The 18,098-nt window shown below is 36.7% G+C and overlaps 1 protein-coding gene across 1 annotated transcript; it reads left to right on the forward strand.

Moving 5' to 3' along the window:
- The first annotated feature begins 177 nt into the window (after nt 1-177).
- On the forward strand, nt 178-17,196 carry LOC127876205 (28S ribosomal protein S11, mitochondrial-like). The gene is made up of 9 exons (XM_052421261.1): nt 178-315; nt 511-590; nt 3,550-3,826; nt 4,164-4,291; nt 5,686-5,711; nt 7,119-7,193; nt 14,390-14,455; nt 15,208-15,329; nt 17,118-17,196. The coding sequence occupies exons 2-8, from the start codon at nt 518-520 to the stop codon at nt 15,310-15,312; spliced, it is 750 nt and encodes a 249-aa protein (XP_052277221.1). The 5' UTR covers nt 178-315; nt 511-517; the 3' UTR covers nt 15,313-15,329; nt 17,118-17,196.
- Nucleotides 17,197-18,098: the final 902 nt, after the last annotated feature.

The raw sequence follows: 18,098 nt of genomic DNA on the forward strand, positions 1-18,098 counted from the left end.
TCGGAACTCTATGTTTGTTGTATGTTCATTTTTTCGGATACTGTTTGCTAATTTCAAGTTCTGCCGTGCTCGGAACCAATCAAATTTCTGCATGTTTGTTGTCGTCTGCTATTTCATTATCACATATAATCTAGTGTAATGTAGCCATTCGTGTTTTTTTATAAACCAATAACATTTCAAATCACTAGCTAGAGCAACAACAACAACAACAACAAGGACACTGGTCTGATTCACAGACGTTTGGTCACGTATTGCCGAAAAATCAACTTAAACAGCATATAGTTACTAATAAGATCTCGAGTTTCTTAAATATAGGTAACAATTCAATTAAGTTATAGTTGCTAATAGGAATACAATTTCACTTTCATCCGCTGCATTGGTTTTCGGATGTGTTTAAATCGGATGTCGCTGATAGCTCATGTACTATTTGCAGAGATGTTAAAAAAATCAAAATTATGTAATAATTCCGTAATCTTTTTATTATTTTATAATTTTGTCTTGTATCTGTAGATTGAAGATGCTGCGATCACTGGTTAGTTTGTTCCGAAGTCCGTACACATGCACAGTTTTGCAAAGAATAGCTAGTCCAGGTATGTATTTCACACATTTGACAAGGGCTAATTTTGAACAGAAATCATAAAGTTATACATTTGAAATATGGTAGTACCTTATACACTGCAGTAACAATTATGTATCATCAGCATGGTTGACAAATGTCATCTAAACTGTCTTCTGCATTTACATAATGAATTTTAACACCTAATAATCTGTTAAGCATAATTGTTCAAATTGGCTTTTAAGCATTCTGTCAAACCATGTGCCTTAAACACAACTTCCATAAACATTTGAAGAAAAATAGTTCATTAGGCCTAAAAAAATGTTGTGGTTCGGGTCACCCGACCCTACCTAGGAAAATGCGCCAACCCAAAAGTTTGTATTGGCTGTGCTGACCTTTAACTTTTTTTACCGTTTTCTGGTAGAAAAAATATAAAAGCGATATCAACTTAGGCGAAAATTGTGAGAGCCGATTTATGATCCTCTGTCAATTATGTCACGTATCTCTTTACCCACCTAAAGCCCGCCTTAAGGCAGATCGTAGTTGTTATGGAAAATCGATATTGGTCAACGAGAGCGCATGCTTTGAATGAGCAACAACACTCGTAAGCAGTCATACCTGTACCTGCAGTAAAATCATGCAGACAAGTGACGTAATTTTCATAAGTGTGTGATTTTAAAGGGGCCCTTGTTTGGCACTTTTTACCGCCGAATATATCGGCGGCTTCCCCCATGAAAAAAGTACTTTTATACCTATGTTGCCAGCTGGTATTGTGCTACTAACCTTTGATTAAATGTATATTTATGTAAATCACATTAAAATATAGCAATTTTAGGTGTTGAATGGTTGGTGAAAAGATCTTCTAAAATTCCCCTTTTCGTCCAAAATGACACGAAATTCCCCCCTCTAAGGGCCCTGGCCCCAATCCCACAAAGTGAAGAGAGGGCCCTGTTTTATGGCAGTTTGTTGGCTTTGTTATCTAATACACTCATCAGTCCCTACGGTGTACACCTCCATGATGAAATCTCAGCCACTTACTTAGAAGACAGATGATGGCAACCGTGTGAAATCCTCATGGATATTGTGCATTTCATGCATAATGTGGTCAAAACATTTATTTGACACATAATGCGCTTTAACAAATTATCGTTGAATTTATTATGCACAACTGTACAGGGGTTTTTCAGCACTGCCTGCGCCTCCGGAAAACGGAGGCATTCCCAATGCAAACGGACCTGATCCCAAACCAAAAGTTTAACAAAAATTTTCAATTTCAAAAAAACAAAAACATTTTTTTTTTTTAAGAATCGTCTTCTGACTTATGATTATTAGTTTATTAATGTTCCAACTCGTCTAGCTGATGTGTATTATACCAACAAGCACTGCTGTGGTTGAGTGAGGATTTAGCACCATGAACCATTTCACAGCACATTCACACATTCACACAAACCAAACTGACTCATCAACTGATGCTTACCTTCATTAAATGTCAAAATAACAAAAAAAAAAATATTTGTTAAACCTCTGACTTATTTAAGCATGATAAATTCACAATGTTTTCCCAAAATGAGCTGTTTCATCGAAGCAAAAATTCCCAAAATGGACAATTTTGTTGATAAAAAATTCCCAATTTGGTCAGACTCCTTTTCCCAAAGTAGGCAAAAAATAACCTGCTGTAAATGATTCGTTTTATTCTCAAATGAGCATTATTCAATTTGTAATCCGAATCGCGCTTTCTGAATTTTAATGATTACGCGACATTTACAAATTCTAGTGTCAAATAAACAGTGCTTTATCCTTTGTCTCAATAAAAAGCGCGCGAAAATTATGCAGACATGTAGAACTTTGCATGGAAAGTATGGGTGTAATTTGTGTTATGGTGAACATTGAGGTTTAATGTGAAAACCATCAGCATAAAATGCTTTTTAAAAACAGGCACCTTGTCTGGAGAAAATAAAAAAAAATAAAAATAAAAATCAACCTACCCTACCTAGAAATTTTTTCAATGTTACTTGAACCACAATGTTTTTTTTTGGCCTTATTATGTTTGGCCAATGAAACATTGGCAGATGCTCATGTATGCATATTCTAAAGTAAAGTATGAGAAAGAAACCAATAATGTTCCTTTGTATTTATCAGACACAATTTTTTTGTCCCCCACTATAGTAGTGGGGGACATATTGTTTTTGCCCTGTCTGTTGGTCTGTTGGTTGGTTTGCGCCAACTTTAACATTTTGCAATAACTTTTGCTATATTGAAGATAGCAACTTCATATTTGGCATGCATGTGTATCTCATGAAGCTGCACATTTTGAGTGGTGAAAGGTCAAGGTCATCCTTCAAGGTCAGAGGTCAAATATATGTGGCCAAAATCGCTCATTTTATGAATACTTTTGCAATATTGAAGATAGCAACTTGATATTTGGCATGCATGTGTATCTCATGGAGCTGCACATTTTGAGTGGTGAAAGGTCAAGGTCATCCTTCAAGGTCAGAGGTCAAATATATGTGGCCAAAATCGCTCATTTTATTAATACTTTTGCAATATTGAAGATAGCAACTTGATATTTGGCATGCATGTGTATCTCATGGAGCCGCACACTTTGAGTGGTGAAAGGTCAAGGTCAAGGTCATCCTTCAAGGTCAGAGGTAAAATATATGTGGCCCAAATCGCTTATTTTATGAATACTTTTGCAATATTGAAGATAGCAACTTGATATTTGGCATGCATGTGTATCTCATGGAGCTGCACATTTTGAGTGGTGAAAGGTCAAGGTCATCCTTCAAGGTCAAATATATGGGTCAAAATTGCTCATGTAATGTCACTTCTGCAATATTGAAGCTAGCAATTTTATATTTGAAATGCGTGTGTATCTCAAGGAGCTGCACATTTTGAGTGGTGAAGGGTCAAGGTCAAGGTCATCCTTCAAGGTCAAACGTCATATAGGGGGACATTGTGTTTCACAAACACATCTTGTTTGTATTGACTTTCAGCTGTGACACAGGCTAAAACGTCACAAAACTTGATTCTGAAGAATTTGTACACAACTGACCCTTCTCTCCCAGAAAGTAGCAAATCTCAACAGCAGTCTGCTAAAAACACTTCTTCTGATGATCAAGACCAAAAATCTGCAGCAGCAGTTGAAAACACTGCATCTGACATTGACACTACTCTTGAGCTGACAAAAGAGCTTATAAATTACCAAGCTGATTTAACATCTAAACAACCAGTGGTTAAGAAGGAGTTTGTTTTTCCTGATGAGGAAAGACGGTGAGTTCCGAGTTCTTATTGTATCTGTTACCAGTTTGATGGTTTCACTTGTGTTATTTATATGACATATATTTATCTATTGTTCTTCAACGAAATACTGTTCATGTAAGAAAATATCAAGAGTACGTTTTACTGGTAAAGATACATGTAGTTTTGGTTTGTTGCTGTTGAAAATGGCATAAAGGGTGAATATACTAACTTAAGGCATGTGATTTCAAGTTTTCAAACATGTTAACTATCACATTTAAAAGATTATTTAGTCTGATTGCATTGAGAAAAATTGTTTCTTACATTTATGGATAAAAAATAATATTTGTTTTAAACACTCATATTTCAGACCTGGAAACTATTTTCCCACAGCTCGCATCCATGATTTGCATGTAGACGGTGTTCCATTTCATCAACTGCCAACAGTTCATATTATAGCAACCCCTCAGAATACAAAAGGAGGTGCCTATGTGAACAGTAAGCATACTGGTTATTATTAACTAAATGAGTGGAATGGTTTATATATTTTGACATTTTTGTCCCCTACAGACGAAAGGGGACTTATGGTTTGCGCTCTGTGTGTCTGTGAGTCTATCTGTGAGTCTGACTGTCACACTTTTCTGGATCCTGCGATAACTTGAAAATTTCTTCATATTTTTTCATGAAACTTGAAACATGGAAAGATGGCAATATGGACATTATGCACGTCATTTCATTTTGTTCATACGTCAAAAATTCTGGTTGTATGGCAACAAATATATAAACAAAAATATAAAAAATTCTGACAATGTTGGAAATTTCTGACAATGGTGGAGCCGGTAGGGGACATATATTGCTTGGCAATAGTCTTGTTTATATAAGTATTAATTTTAAGATGAATACATTATTATTTTATTTTTTTTTCATAATGTATAAATGATTTCATCCAGTGTCATTTTACCTATAATGTGGCCCTGAAGTAGCATTATATACACATTTATTTCACTAAATGTATTTTCTTATAGTGGGCTGCATTTATTACATCCAAGGCAATTATCACAATCAAATTATATAGCCTTGAAACAGGTAAGAGACAACAAAACAGTTTGATTTGTGTGTTTACTTTTTGCACCTCGAAATGACTTCTTAACACAGGTGAAAATGGCCTTATGGAGTGAAATATACTGGCTGTTAATATCAAGGTGACTGTGATACTGAGGTGCAATATAGAATGATTTTGTTGGGAGTAATCAAGACTGAACACTTTAGCTAGGTGACCATAAACACAGGTGACCGCTTTGAGGGGTTGGACAGTATTCTTATTAAGGGCAATTTGAGAATTACGATTATGTTTTTCACACTAGGTCAAAAGCTATATCACTGTTTCATTACTATTAGCCTTTGGTGCTCAACATTCTTTCACCAGAGGTCGAAGTCTTGTTAATGCCTAAACATTAATACTGCAATGAGAAGTGAATATCAAATTATGAAACATTACACAAGTACAGAAAACTGTCAATATGATTGTAATACACATTATTATTTTTTTCATAAGTTGTGGACACCTGTATAGCTTGTAATACTGTCAAAACCTTGTTTAAAATTATATTTGTGACCTTGCAATTGTATATTTTAAGTAATGGAACTTGTTATTTCCAAAATAAATCACTTGAAAACATTTTTATTTACATACTGATCTTTTTTTAGGATAATTAACCATCTGATATGTTAGAAAAATGTTATGATGAGAAAAGATGCAAATACTTGATGAGCTTGCCTTGAAACGATGCACGTCATACTAGGCTGCACATACAAACTTAAATATATTTTAATTAAAAAAATGTAATTATACCGGGTATGTCAGTTTAAGAGGTGTCAAATTTATTTTGTAGATAAAGCATTGTCCATACAGTCAGGGGTAAGTAGGATTATTTATTTCAGGCAGTCAAATCCAAACTAGACACATTTTTCCGGGTCAGTAAGTCTCGAGACTGTATGGTGCAGTCCGTTAAAAATTCACAGGCATTCTTTTCTCTAGCCTTGTATGTAATAACAATTTATAATAGGTATAAATGCAAACATATACTGTTATGTTACATGTATTTTAAAAAGTGACGAGCAAAATTGTGAAGAATCTAAGTGTTAAAAGAATATCTTATTAATTTTATTAGCTCGGCTGTTTTCTGAGAAAACCCAAGGTATTGTCATAGCCAGCTCGTCGTGTCCGGCGTTGTGTCCGCCGTCCGCGTCGTGCTAAAATGTAACATTTTGCCAAGGTTTTGAACATTGGCTCTTAAATCAAAATGTTTCAACCTTCAACTTCATATGTAGCTGCACCTTGATGAGTTCTACATGCCACACCCAATTTTGGGTCACTAGGTCAAAGGTCAAGGTCACTGTGACTTCTAAATTTTTTTTTAATTCTTTCAAGCTTTTATTTATTCAAAACTGCACCCGCAGCCTGAGTGTGGCACCCGTTATGCGGTTCTCTTGTATTATGGTTGCATTTTTCTGCTCACGAAAGCACAAAGTGATCAATGTAAGCTATTGTGATCACCCTATGCCCGATGGTGTGCAGTGTACAGTGTGTCAACTTATAGCTCGTTACCAGTCTAGAGGCCACATTTTGCATCCAATCTTGATGAAACTTGGTCTGTATTTATAGCTGGCAAATATCAATTATGTATTTGAATGTGGATAAGATGTATCCAAAAACTAGGTCGCCAGGCCAAACCTTAGACCTTGTTACCACTTTACAGGCAACATGGTTTATTTAATCTTGATAAATATTGAAAAGAATACTTTTCTGATTCATGTCCATAAAAAAATTGGTCATGAGGTCAAAAGCTTAGAAAATCTTGTTACTACTATAGCGGACACATTTACGACTCGATCTTTATGAAACTTACTCATTATGTTTATCTTGACAAATCTTAGGCAATCTTCCAATCTGGATCACATGCATCTAGAAACTAAATCACTAGATTTAATTTTTGTTAATCGTACCACTCTAGCGGCATCATTTACGACTCAAGCATGATGAAACTTGGAAGTATGATTATCTTGACAATATCTAGGACGAGTTTGTAACTGGGTCAGATGCTTTTTAAAACTAGCTTCCAGTCTGAATTAACCTTGGTCAGAAAACATTGTGTTCACCTTATGAAGGCCATGTTAAAATCTTGGTCAAGTGTGGTCAAGTGAGACCAAAACTAGATTGACTAGTCCATTCAGAAATTGATGTCAGTGAACTTAGGTGAGCACCTCTTGTTTACAATCATAATCATAATATGAGGTGTTCACTTGTGTTTTTTCTTTTCACCAGGGCCGTGTCGGATTTAAAAATTCTAAGAAAAAGACTGCAGTATGTGGACAGACTGTTGGTTTTGCGATGGGTTTGGTGAGTTCATTCACAATGGTATTGGTGTTGGTCAATGTTGTTTATATGCATTTGCAGTTTATATTTACATTAGATAGGCGTTTTACCAAGTTCAAGTATACAATATGTATTTCATTCTGCAGTCTATATTTCCTCGAAATATGTGTATAATATTGCCGGTGGAGCCAAGCATATTCTAATACTATGCAAACATCTTAAAGCACAAATCACATACCAGCTTTCAATAAGCTGTGTCAGTAAGTTTGCAGTCTATGTTTATGTTTTCAACAATCAGTGTTGAATATTATTTTAAGGTCCAAGTGCAGGCTAGTTAATGTCTACAAGCAAACACATGGTACCAGGTTGCAATAAGCAATGTGTCATTCAGTCTATATTTCGCTGGGATCAGTTAATATCAACAAGTACAACACTTGTGCAAAGTTGCAATAAGTCATTTAGTTGGCAATCTATATTTCTTACAGATCAGTGTTGATTGTTACCATAAGATATACATATTAGCAGGGGCTAGTGCTAGTTAATTATCAAAAAGCACTCAACTTGCACCATGCTCCAAAAAGAAATATGTGTCTTATTCAGCAATCTATATTTCCATAATAAAACAACAACAGTGTTGTGTGTTGCTCTTAGATCCAAGCACAGGCTAGTGCTAGTTTAATATCAACAATCACACAACCTGCACAAGGTTGCATTAAGCAATATATGTATCCCTCTGCAGTATTTTTTTCCTTGAGATCCAAGCACAGGCTAGTGCTAGTAAACTATCAACAAGCAAGCAAATTGTACCAGGCTCCAAAAAGCAATATGACTCAGCCTGCAGTCTGCATGTATATTTCATAGAGAACAGTGTTGATTATTGCTATTATATCAAAGCACAGGCTAGTGCTAGTATAATGTCAACAAGCATTGAACTTGTACCAGGTTCCAATAAGCAATATGACTCAGACGCAGTCTATATTCCCTTAAGAACAGTGTTGATTGTTGCTCTTAGATCCAAGCACAGGCTAGTGCTAGTATAATGTCAACAAGCACTGAACTTGTACCTGGTTCCAATAAGCAATATGACTCAGCCTGCTGTCTATATTTCCTAGGGAACATTGTTGATTGTTGCTCTTAGATCCAAGCACAGGCTAGTGCTAGTATAATGTCAACAAGCATTGAACTTGTACCAGGTTCCAATAAGCAATTTGTCTCTTATTCTGCAGTCTTTATTTCCTTTAGAACATTGTTGATTGTTGCCCTTAGATCCAAGCACAGGCTAGTGCTAGTATAATGTCAACAAGCACTTAACTTGTACTAGGTTCCAATAAGCAATATGTCCCTCAGCCTGCAGTCTATATTTCCTTGAGGACAGTGTTGATTGTTGCTCTGAGATCCAAGCACAGGCTAGTGCTAGTATAATGTCAACAAGCACTTAACTTGTACCAGGTTCCAATAAGCAATTCGTCTCTTATTCTGCAGTCTATATTTCCTCGAGAACAGTGTTGATTGTTGCTCTTAGATCCAAGCACAGGTTAGTGCTAGTGTAATATCAACAAGCACTCAACTTGTACCTGGGTCCAATAAGCAATTTGTCTCTTATTCTGCAGTCTATATTTCCTTGAGAACAGTGTTGATTGTTGCTCTTAGATCCAAGCACATGCTAGTGCTAGTATAATATCAACAAGCACTGAACTTGTACCTGGTTCCAATAAGCAATGTAACTCAGTCTGCAGTCTAGATTTCCTTGAGAACAGAGTTGATTGTTGCTCTTAGATCCAAGCACAGGCTAGTGCTAGTATAATATCAACAAGCACTCAACAATTACCAGGCTCCATAAGCAATATGACTCAGCCTGCAGTCTGTATTCCCTTAAGAACAGTGTTGATTGTTGCTCTTAGATCCAAGCACAGGCTAGTGCTAGTATAATGTCAACAAGCACTGAACTTGTACCTGGTTCCAATAAGCAATGTAACTCAGTCTGCAGTCTATATTTCCTTGAGAACAGAGTTGATTGTTGCTCTTAGATCCAAGCACAGGCTAGTGCTATTATAATGTCAACAAGCACTCAACTTGTACCAGGTTCCAATAAACAATGTAACTCAGCCTGCAGTCTATATTTCCTTGAGGACAGTGTTGATTGTTGCTCTTAGATCCAAGCACAGGCTAGTGCTAGTATAATGTCAACAAGCATTGAACTTGTACCTGGGTCCAATAAGCAATATGACTCAGTCCGCAGTCTATATTTCCTTGAGAACAGTGTTGATTGTTGCTCTTAGATCCAAGCACAGGCTAGTGCTAGTATAATGTCAACAAGCATTGAACTTGTACCTGGGTCCAATAAGCAATATGACTCAGTCTGCAGTCTATATTTCCTTGAGAACAGTGTTGATTGTTGCTCTTAGATCCAAGCACAGGCTAGTGCTAGTATAATGTCAACAAGCACTGAACTTGTACCTGGGTCCAATAAGCAATATGACTCAGTCTGCAGTCTATATTTCCTTGAGAACAGTGTTGCTTGTTGCTCTTAGATCCAAGCACATGCTAGTGCTAGTATAATATCAACAAGCACTGAACTTGTACCTGGTTCCAATAAGCAATGTAACTCAGTCTGCAGTCTAGATTTCCTTGAGAACAGAGTTGATTGTTGCTCTTAGATCCAAGCACAGGCTAGTGCTAGTATAATATCAACAAGCACTCAACTTGTACCAGGCTCCATAAGCAATATGACTCAGCCTGCAGTCTGTATTCCCTTAAGAACAGTGTTGATTGTTGCTCTTAGATCCAAGCACAGGCTAGTGCTAGTATAATGTCAACAAGCACTGAACTTGTACCTGGTTCCAATAAGCAATGTAACTCAGTCTGCAGTCTATATTTCCTTGAGAACAGAGTTGATTGTTGCTCTTAGATCCAAGCACAGGCTAGTGCTATTATAATGTCAACAAGCACTCAACGTGTACCAGGTTCCAATAAACAATGTAACTCAGCCTGCAGTCTATATTTCCTTGAGGACAGTGTTGCTTGTTGCTCTTAGATCCAAGCACAGGCTAGTGCTAGTATAATGTCAACAAGCATTGAACTTGTACCTGGGTCCAATAAGCAATATGACTCAGTCCGCAGTCTATATTTCCTTGAGAACAGTGTTGATTGTTGCTCTTAGATCCAAGCACAGGCTAGTGCTAGTATAATGTCAACAAGCATTGAACTTGTACCTGGGTCCAATAAGCAATATGACTCAGTCTGCAGTCTATATTTCCTTGAGAACAGTGTTGATTGTTGCTCTTAGATCCAAGCACAGGCTAGTGCTAGTATAATGTCAGCAAGCACTGAACTTGTACCTGGGTCCAATAAGCAATATGACTCAGTCTGCAGTCTATATTTCCTTGAGAACAGTGTTGCTTGTTGCTCTTAGATCCAAGCACAGGCTAGTGCTAGTATAATGTCAACAAGCACTCAACGTGTACCAGGTTCCAATAAGCAATATGTCTCTTAGTCTGCAGTCTATATTTCCTTGAGGACAGTGTTGATTGTTGCTCTTAGATCCAAGCACAGGCTAGTGCTAGTGTAATATCAACAAGCACTGAACTTGTACCTGGGTCCAATAAGCAATTTGTCTCTTATTCTGCAGTCTATATTTCCTTGAGAACAGTGTTGATTGTTGCTCTTAGATCCAAGCACAGGCTAGTGCTAGGATGATGTCAACAAGCACTCAACTTGTACCTGGTTCCAATTAGCAATATGACTCAGTCTGCAGTCTATATTTCCTTGAGAACAGTGTTGATTGTTGCTCTTACATCCAAGCACAGGCTAGTGCTAGAATAATATCAACAAGCACTTAACTTGTGACAGGTTCCAATAAGCAATTTGTCTTTTATTCTGCAGTCTATATTTCCTTAAGAACAGTGTTGATTGTTGCTCTTAGATCCAAGCACAGGCTAGTGCTAGTATAATGTCAACAAGCACTCAACTTGTACTAGGTTCCAATAAGCAATTTGTCTCTCTGTCTGCAGTGTATATTTTCTTGAGAACAATGTTGATTGTTGCACTTAGATCCAAGCACAGGCTAGTGCTAGTATAATGTCAACAAGCATTGAACTTGTACCTGGTTCCAATAAGCAATATGACTCAGTCTGCACTCTATATTTCCTTGAGAACATTGTTGATTGTTGCTCTTAGATCCAAGCACAGGCTAGTGCTAGTAAAACATCAACAAGCACTTAACTTGTACTAGGTTCCCATAAGCAATATAACTCAGCCTGCAGTCTATATTTCCTTGAGAACAGTGTTGATTGTTGCTCTTAGATCCAAGCACAGGCTAGTGCTAGTATAATGTCAACAAGCACTCAACTTGTACCTGGTTCCAATAAGCAATGTAACTCAGCCTGCAGTCTATATTTCCTTTAAAAAGTGTTGATTTTTTCCCTTAGATCCAAGCACAGGCTAGTGCTAGTATAATATCAACAAGCACTCAACTTGTACCTGGTTCCAATAAGCAATGTGACTCAGCCTGCAGTCTATATTTCCTTGAAAACAGTGTTGATTTTTTCCCTTAGATCCAAGCACAGGCTAGTGCTAGTATAATGTCAACAAGCACTCAACTTGTACCTGGTTCCAATAAGCAATGTGACTCAGCCTGCAGTCTATATTTCCTTGAAAACAGTGTTGATTTTTTCCCTTAGATCCAAGCACAGGCTAGTGCTAGTAAAATTTCAACAAGCACTCAACTTGTACCTGGTTCCAATAAGCAATGTGACTCAGCCTGAAGTCTTTATTTCCTTGAGGACAGTGTTGATTGTTGCTCTTAGATCCAAGCACAGGCTAGTGCTAGTATAATACCAACAAGCACTCAACTTGTACCAGGTTCCATAAGCAATATGTCTCTTAGTCTGCGGTCTATATTGCCTTGAGATCAGTGTTGATGGTTGCTCTTAGATCCAAGCACAGGCTAGTGCTAGTATAATACCAACAAGCACTCAACTTGTACCAGGTTCCAATAAGCAATATGTCGCTCAGTCTGCAGTCTATATTTTTTGAGAACAGTGTTGATTGTTGCTCTCAGATACAAGCACAGATTAGTGCTAGTATAATGTCAACAAGCACTCAACTTGTACCTGGTTCCAATAAGCAATGTGACTCAGCCTGCAGTCTATATTTCCTTGAGGACAGTGTTGATTGTTGCTCTTAGATCCAAGCACAGGCTAGTGCTAGTATAATGTCAACAAGCACTCAACTTGTACCAGGTTCTAATAAGCAATGTGACTCAGCCTGCAGTCTATATTTCCTTGAAAACAGTGTTGATTTTTTCCCTTAGATCCAAGCACAGGCTAGTGCTAGTATAATACCAACATGCACTGAACTTGTACCTGGTTTCAATAAGCAATGTGACTCAGCCTGCAGTCTATATTTCCTTGAAAACAGTGTTGAATTTTTCCGTTAGATCCAAGCACAGGCTAGTGCTAGTATAATGTCAACAAGCACTCAACTTGTACCTGGTTCCAATAAGCAATGTGACTCAGCCTGCAGTCTATATTTCCTTGAAAACAGTGTTGATTTGTTCCCCCTAGATCCAAGCACAGTCTAGTGCTAGTATAATGTCAACAAGCACTCAACTTGTACCTGGTTCCAATAAGCAATGTGACTCAGCCTGCGGTCTATATTTCCTTGAAAACAGTGTTGAATTTTTCCGTTAGATCCAAGCACAGGCTAGTGCTAGTATAATTTCAACAAGCACTCAACTTGTACCTGGTTCCAATAAGCAATGTGACTCAGCCTGCAGTCTATATTTCCTTGAAAACAGTGTTGATTTTTTCCCTTAGATCCAAGCACAGGCTAGTGCTAGTAAAATTTCAACAAGCACTCAACTTGTACCAGGCTCCATAAGCAATATGTCTCTTAGTCTGCAGTCTATATTGCCTTGAGATCAGTGTCGATGGTTGCTCTTAGATCCAAGCACAGGCTAGTGCTAGTATAATGTCGACAAGCACTCAACTTGTACCAGGTTCCAATAAGCAATATCTCCCTTAGTCTGCAACTCTTCTGACTCAGGTGGGTTTACTTCCCTTAGTATTTAGCACAGGTTAGTGCTTGCTTAATATCATTCAAGCACTAAGCATGTACCAAACTCCAAGTGACAGTTTCTTTTGATTATCTCTACCAAACATTAATAATTCTTTGCTAAGTGATTTCTAACCCTAGTACAGCATTTTGAAAAAAAAATCAAATTGGTTTATAAAACCCTTTTTAGTTAATTAAAAAAAACTTCTTTTCTATTAGTTTGAATGAATCTTTACTGGTTTATTATGTATGTGCCTAATTCAGTTCGATTAATATAATTTATAGGCAGTCATTGACATTGTGTCACTGTGAAAGTGATTTGTGACATCAAGGCTATCCACAGCCCAGAATTACAGCTCACACTCCTTACCTATGACCTTTGAACTGACAGATTGCACAATCTTGGCTTGATTGCTTTTTGAGTGATAGACTCAGATGGCCTTAGTCACTTAATTAATGTTTGATGTTTGGTCATATTGAGTTATTACCTTGTTTGTTCACACTTGTCTAAGATTTCACATCTATTGTTTTAAGTATTGAGGTAAAATAAAGTATGTATAGATGTAATGATTTTTTTCTTTTCTGTATATATTCATAATTGAGTTTGATATTTATGATATTGCTTTGGAATAGTTTTTTAACCATCTTTATTTTGACAATAAAATTTCTGTGTTGTTTTGTTTAATAATAATAACATAAAAACAGGTCATTTAAAGTGTATAACCATACATCCAAAATATTGTTAATGTTCACTCAAACAAAATGTCAAAGTGATGCTAAAAGATGAATAAGAATTAAAGGTTTCAAATAATAATGACATTCAATATAAATTCTCTGAGTATTAATGTTAATAATTAAATACATGCGAGTAATCGCGGATATAAAAACACTTTGAAGGGAAGTACAAGAACCATATCTCTTTCTTAAATGACCTTTGTTTAATTTTCTTTTGTAAAGAATAACTATTTATATGAAATTGACTGTAATGAAAATGCATATATCAATAATAGACATTAAGATTACTGTTTAGACATCTATCACTAGATAAAATGGGTCTGTTTTCCATAACCTTAAAGGCCATTCCTACACTTTGGGGTCAAACGATACTTTGAGGGTATTAGGCATTTTCAGTTGCAACACTTGTTTAAGACATTTTTCTGTTTCAGGACCTGACAAAGAAAGGCTACAAAAATGCCAGGGTCCTTGTGCGGGGCTTTGGACAAGGGCGCTTGGTATGTACCAACATTTTTATCTAAATATTAGATGAACTCCACTTACCCATGGGCCCTTTTTTATAACAATGAGCTGGAGTCCATTTGCCCATAGTCCTTTATAGTTGTGGTGGGCCTCCAGATTATTTTCAGAAATATTCATGTCTATACAACATGCTGGTCACCCGCATAATTCAATATAGGGATTGCAATTCAGGGTGGGAAAGAGATTAGAAACTGTGGTCAAAGTGTTAGTTTATAAGTGTGTCCAAACAGACTTGTTTTTAGATACATTACAACTATGGTCTTAATTACAGATGCACTTATGTCTTGTTTTGGTACAAGAAGTCTTACTGATTGTTATACCATGCACAAACAGGACTTGTTAGATGCTTGGACAACTGTAGTGTTACTTTCTAAAATTAGAGTTTTTATTTACTAGTTAAATTTAAACGGCTAAAATATGTATGATATTTGTTGGATTCGGTGGAATGTCAATTTTAATTCACGAGTGATCATAGAAAATAATATGTTCATGAGTGGCACAGCCACAAGTGAAAATATCAATTTTCTATGATGAAGAGTGAATTAAAATCGATATTCCACCAGATCCAACACATTTTCTTTTTATTTTATGCTTTTTTCACCGATTATTTACATTGTAAAGAGAAGAGTTTACGGACTGCACAGGCTAATCTGGGACGACACTTTACGCACATTCATTAAACCCTCTTTTCATAGAGCACGGTCCATAAGCATTATTCGTGTTTCAGGCTGCCATCAAGGGTCTTCAGTTGGCAGGCATTAACATCGTGTCTATCACCGACCAGACCTACATTAACATCTCCGCTAGGCCCAAGGGGGTTAGGAGTCTGTAGAGATCCCTGGGATTTAGGTAGGACACATTGGGCTTAACCCGCAGTAACTCGCAGTCTGCTCAGGTTTCATGCTGTTTGCTGCTCATCATGATCATAGGGATGGATATTCAGCCTTTAAAACTTAAATCAAGTAAAAAAGATTTTAAATTTAATTTGATTTTCTTAGGGACAAAAAACAAGTCCAAATGCGTATCTAAGGCGGTAAAAGATTAAGGTAGATCACTGATGGAGATCACTCTTGACCCTAAGGCTGTAAAATTTCTGAATCTGCAATTCTGTCTTAAGGTGGTCTATGACTCTGAACATTCTTAAGTGTCCTATTATTGTTTTAATTGGGGTGTGCGATTCCTCTGCTGATCAGTTGATTTGCACTTGAAAGTTCTGGTTTTGTGCAAAAAAAAAATAAAAAATATTTTTTGTGTAGCTCACCTTAGCACAGAGTGCTCACAGATACCCTGTTGTCTCTCAGTGCGGGCGTGGGTCGGTTAACCAGGTCTTCTAACAGCTGAACCTTGCCAGATTAAAGTGAAACTTCAATGGATTTATCCTTGGGTCGCTCTCTTTAAAAGATGTTCAAATTGTTTGGGTCTGTCTCGTATGTAGATCAGCACACACGTTAGTGTGTGGTTTTTATTTAAACTTAAACAACTTCTCTAAAACCACACCGGTTATGAGATTAATATTAGGTGTTTAACATCATGGTTTTAACCCCTACTAAGTTTGTTAAAATTATGCCCCTGGAGTGAAAACTAGCCCCACCACAGGGGTCACAAGATCTTTATAGACTTACCGGGTATATAGTATCTAACTTTAAAAATCTTCTTTTATGAAATGGCAAATTCTCAGGACATGAATGTATGGTAACATCATATGATGGTCCTCTAAAAAATTTGTTCAGCTTGAACCCAGGGAACAAAATTAGCTCCACCCTGGGAGTTACTTGTTTACCTTATTTGAATGTATTTAAAACTTGACAAATCTCAGGAACTGCAGGGCCAAGAGGTTTGGTATTCTGCACTTAACACCATTTGTTCTACAAAGTTTGTTCAAATCATGTCCCAGGGGTCAAAACTGGTGATGCACTGGGGTCACTCATTTTATATGTTTTTATAGTTTTATAGAAAATGATGCAACAAAACTTCTCTCAAACCAAAGGGGTCAGGGGTTAATACATGTATTTGGTGTGTAACATGGTATGGTGGCCCTCTACCAATTTTGAAAAATCATGCGACTGGGGTAAACATTGGAACCACATAAGGGGTTACTGGTAGTATAGCCAAAAATCTAAGAATTAAGGGGTCACATGATTTATATAGACTTTAAAATTGTATTCTCTTAAAGAGCAAGGGTTAAGCATTTAATATTTTTTTAGCGACATTGTATGGTGGTCCTCTCCTAAATGCGTTAAAATAATGTCTCTTTGATCATATTTGTCACCAAATAAGATGTAAACTTTTCTTGTATGTGTATTGTGAACCTTTCAGTCATGACCCTTTTTACAATGCTGAAAATAATTATGATTACCTATTTCAATTTCAAAAGAGCTTGTGTAGAACTGAAATATAAATGTTGGGTGACACAAAATGGTGATCATCATACGCATGTAAATACCTTTCCATTTGGTCTCTTCTCATAAATGGCAGTTTCATTTTTTGGGGCAGTTTTAATATCAGCAATATTATTAATATATTAAAATTGAAGTTTTTGACCCATCCCTTTCTTTGAAAAGGGCCTGAATTTTATTTAAAAATAATTTCAGAGACCCTTGTTTTGATGCATTTTAATGTCTTATTTTCTGTTTGCAGGTTTCCAAGCTGATCGCATCTTCTCCATGTAGAAAATGTTACATTATACTAGACAATAAATTCTTAATTGTGAAAACGCTGAACTGTTATGTTGTTGTAGTAGTCCACTTAATAATAACTGCCAACATTGTAATGCGGACAAAAGCAAGTTTTTTTTTCCACTCATTGCATGATCTGCTTGCTGAAAGACTGGTCAGACTTAGCTGGAAACTGTGAACAGTTGTGGCTGCATATTAAGTCTTATTCAGTCTTAACAACACCTCAACTTTTTAGCTCACCTGAGCACAACTTGCTCATGGTTAGCTTTTGTGATCGACTTTTGTCTGTAGTGCGGCGTCTCCCGTCAACATTTGCCTTGTTAACTCTTTAGAAGCCACATTTATTGTCCAATCTTCATGAAATTTGGTCAGAAGATTGGTCTCAATAATATCTTGGATGAGTTCGAAAATGGTTACGTTTGCTTGAAAAACATGGCTGCCAAGGGGCGGGGCATTTTTCCTTATTTGGCTATATATGGCTATAGTAAAATTTTGTTAACACTCTAGAGGCCACATTTATTGTCTGATCTTCATGAAACTTTGTCAGAAGATTCATCCCAATAATATCTTGGACGAGTTCGAAAATGATGCCAGTTGGTTGAAAAACATGGCCGCCAGGGGGCGGGGCATTTTTCCTTATATGGTTGTAGTTAAACCTTGTTAACACTCTAAAGGCCACATTTATATTCTGATCTTCATGAAACTTGCTCAGAAGAATTGTCCCAATGATATCTTGGATGAGTTGAAAAATGGTAACCTTTGCTTGAAAAACATGGCTGCCAAAGGGCGGGGCATTTTTCCTTATAAGGCTATATACATGTATGGCTATAGTAAAATCTTGTTAACACTCTAGAGGCCACATTTACTGTCTGATCTTCATGAAACTTGGTCAGAAGATTCATCCCAATAATATCTTGGAAGAGTTCAAAAATGATGCCGGTTG

Source organism: Dreissena polymorpha, chromosome 4 (assembly GCF_020536995.1).
Source record: "Dreissena polymorpha isolate Duluth1 chromosome 4, UMN_Dpol_1.0, whole genome shotgun sequence".
Taxonomy (NCBI): Eukaryota; Metazoa; Mollusca; class Bivalvia; order Myida; family Dreissenidae; genus Dreissena; species Dreissena polymorpha.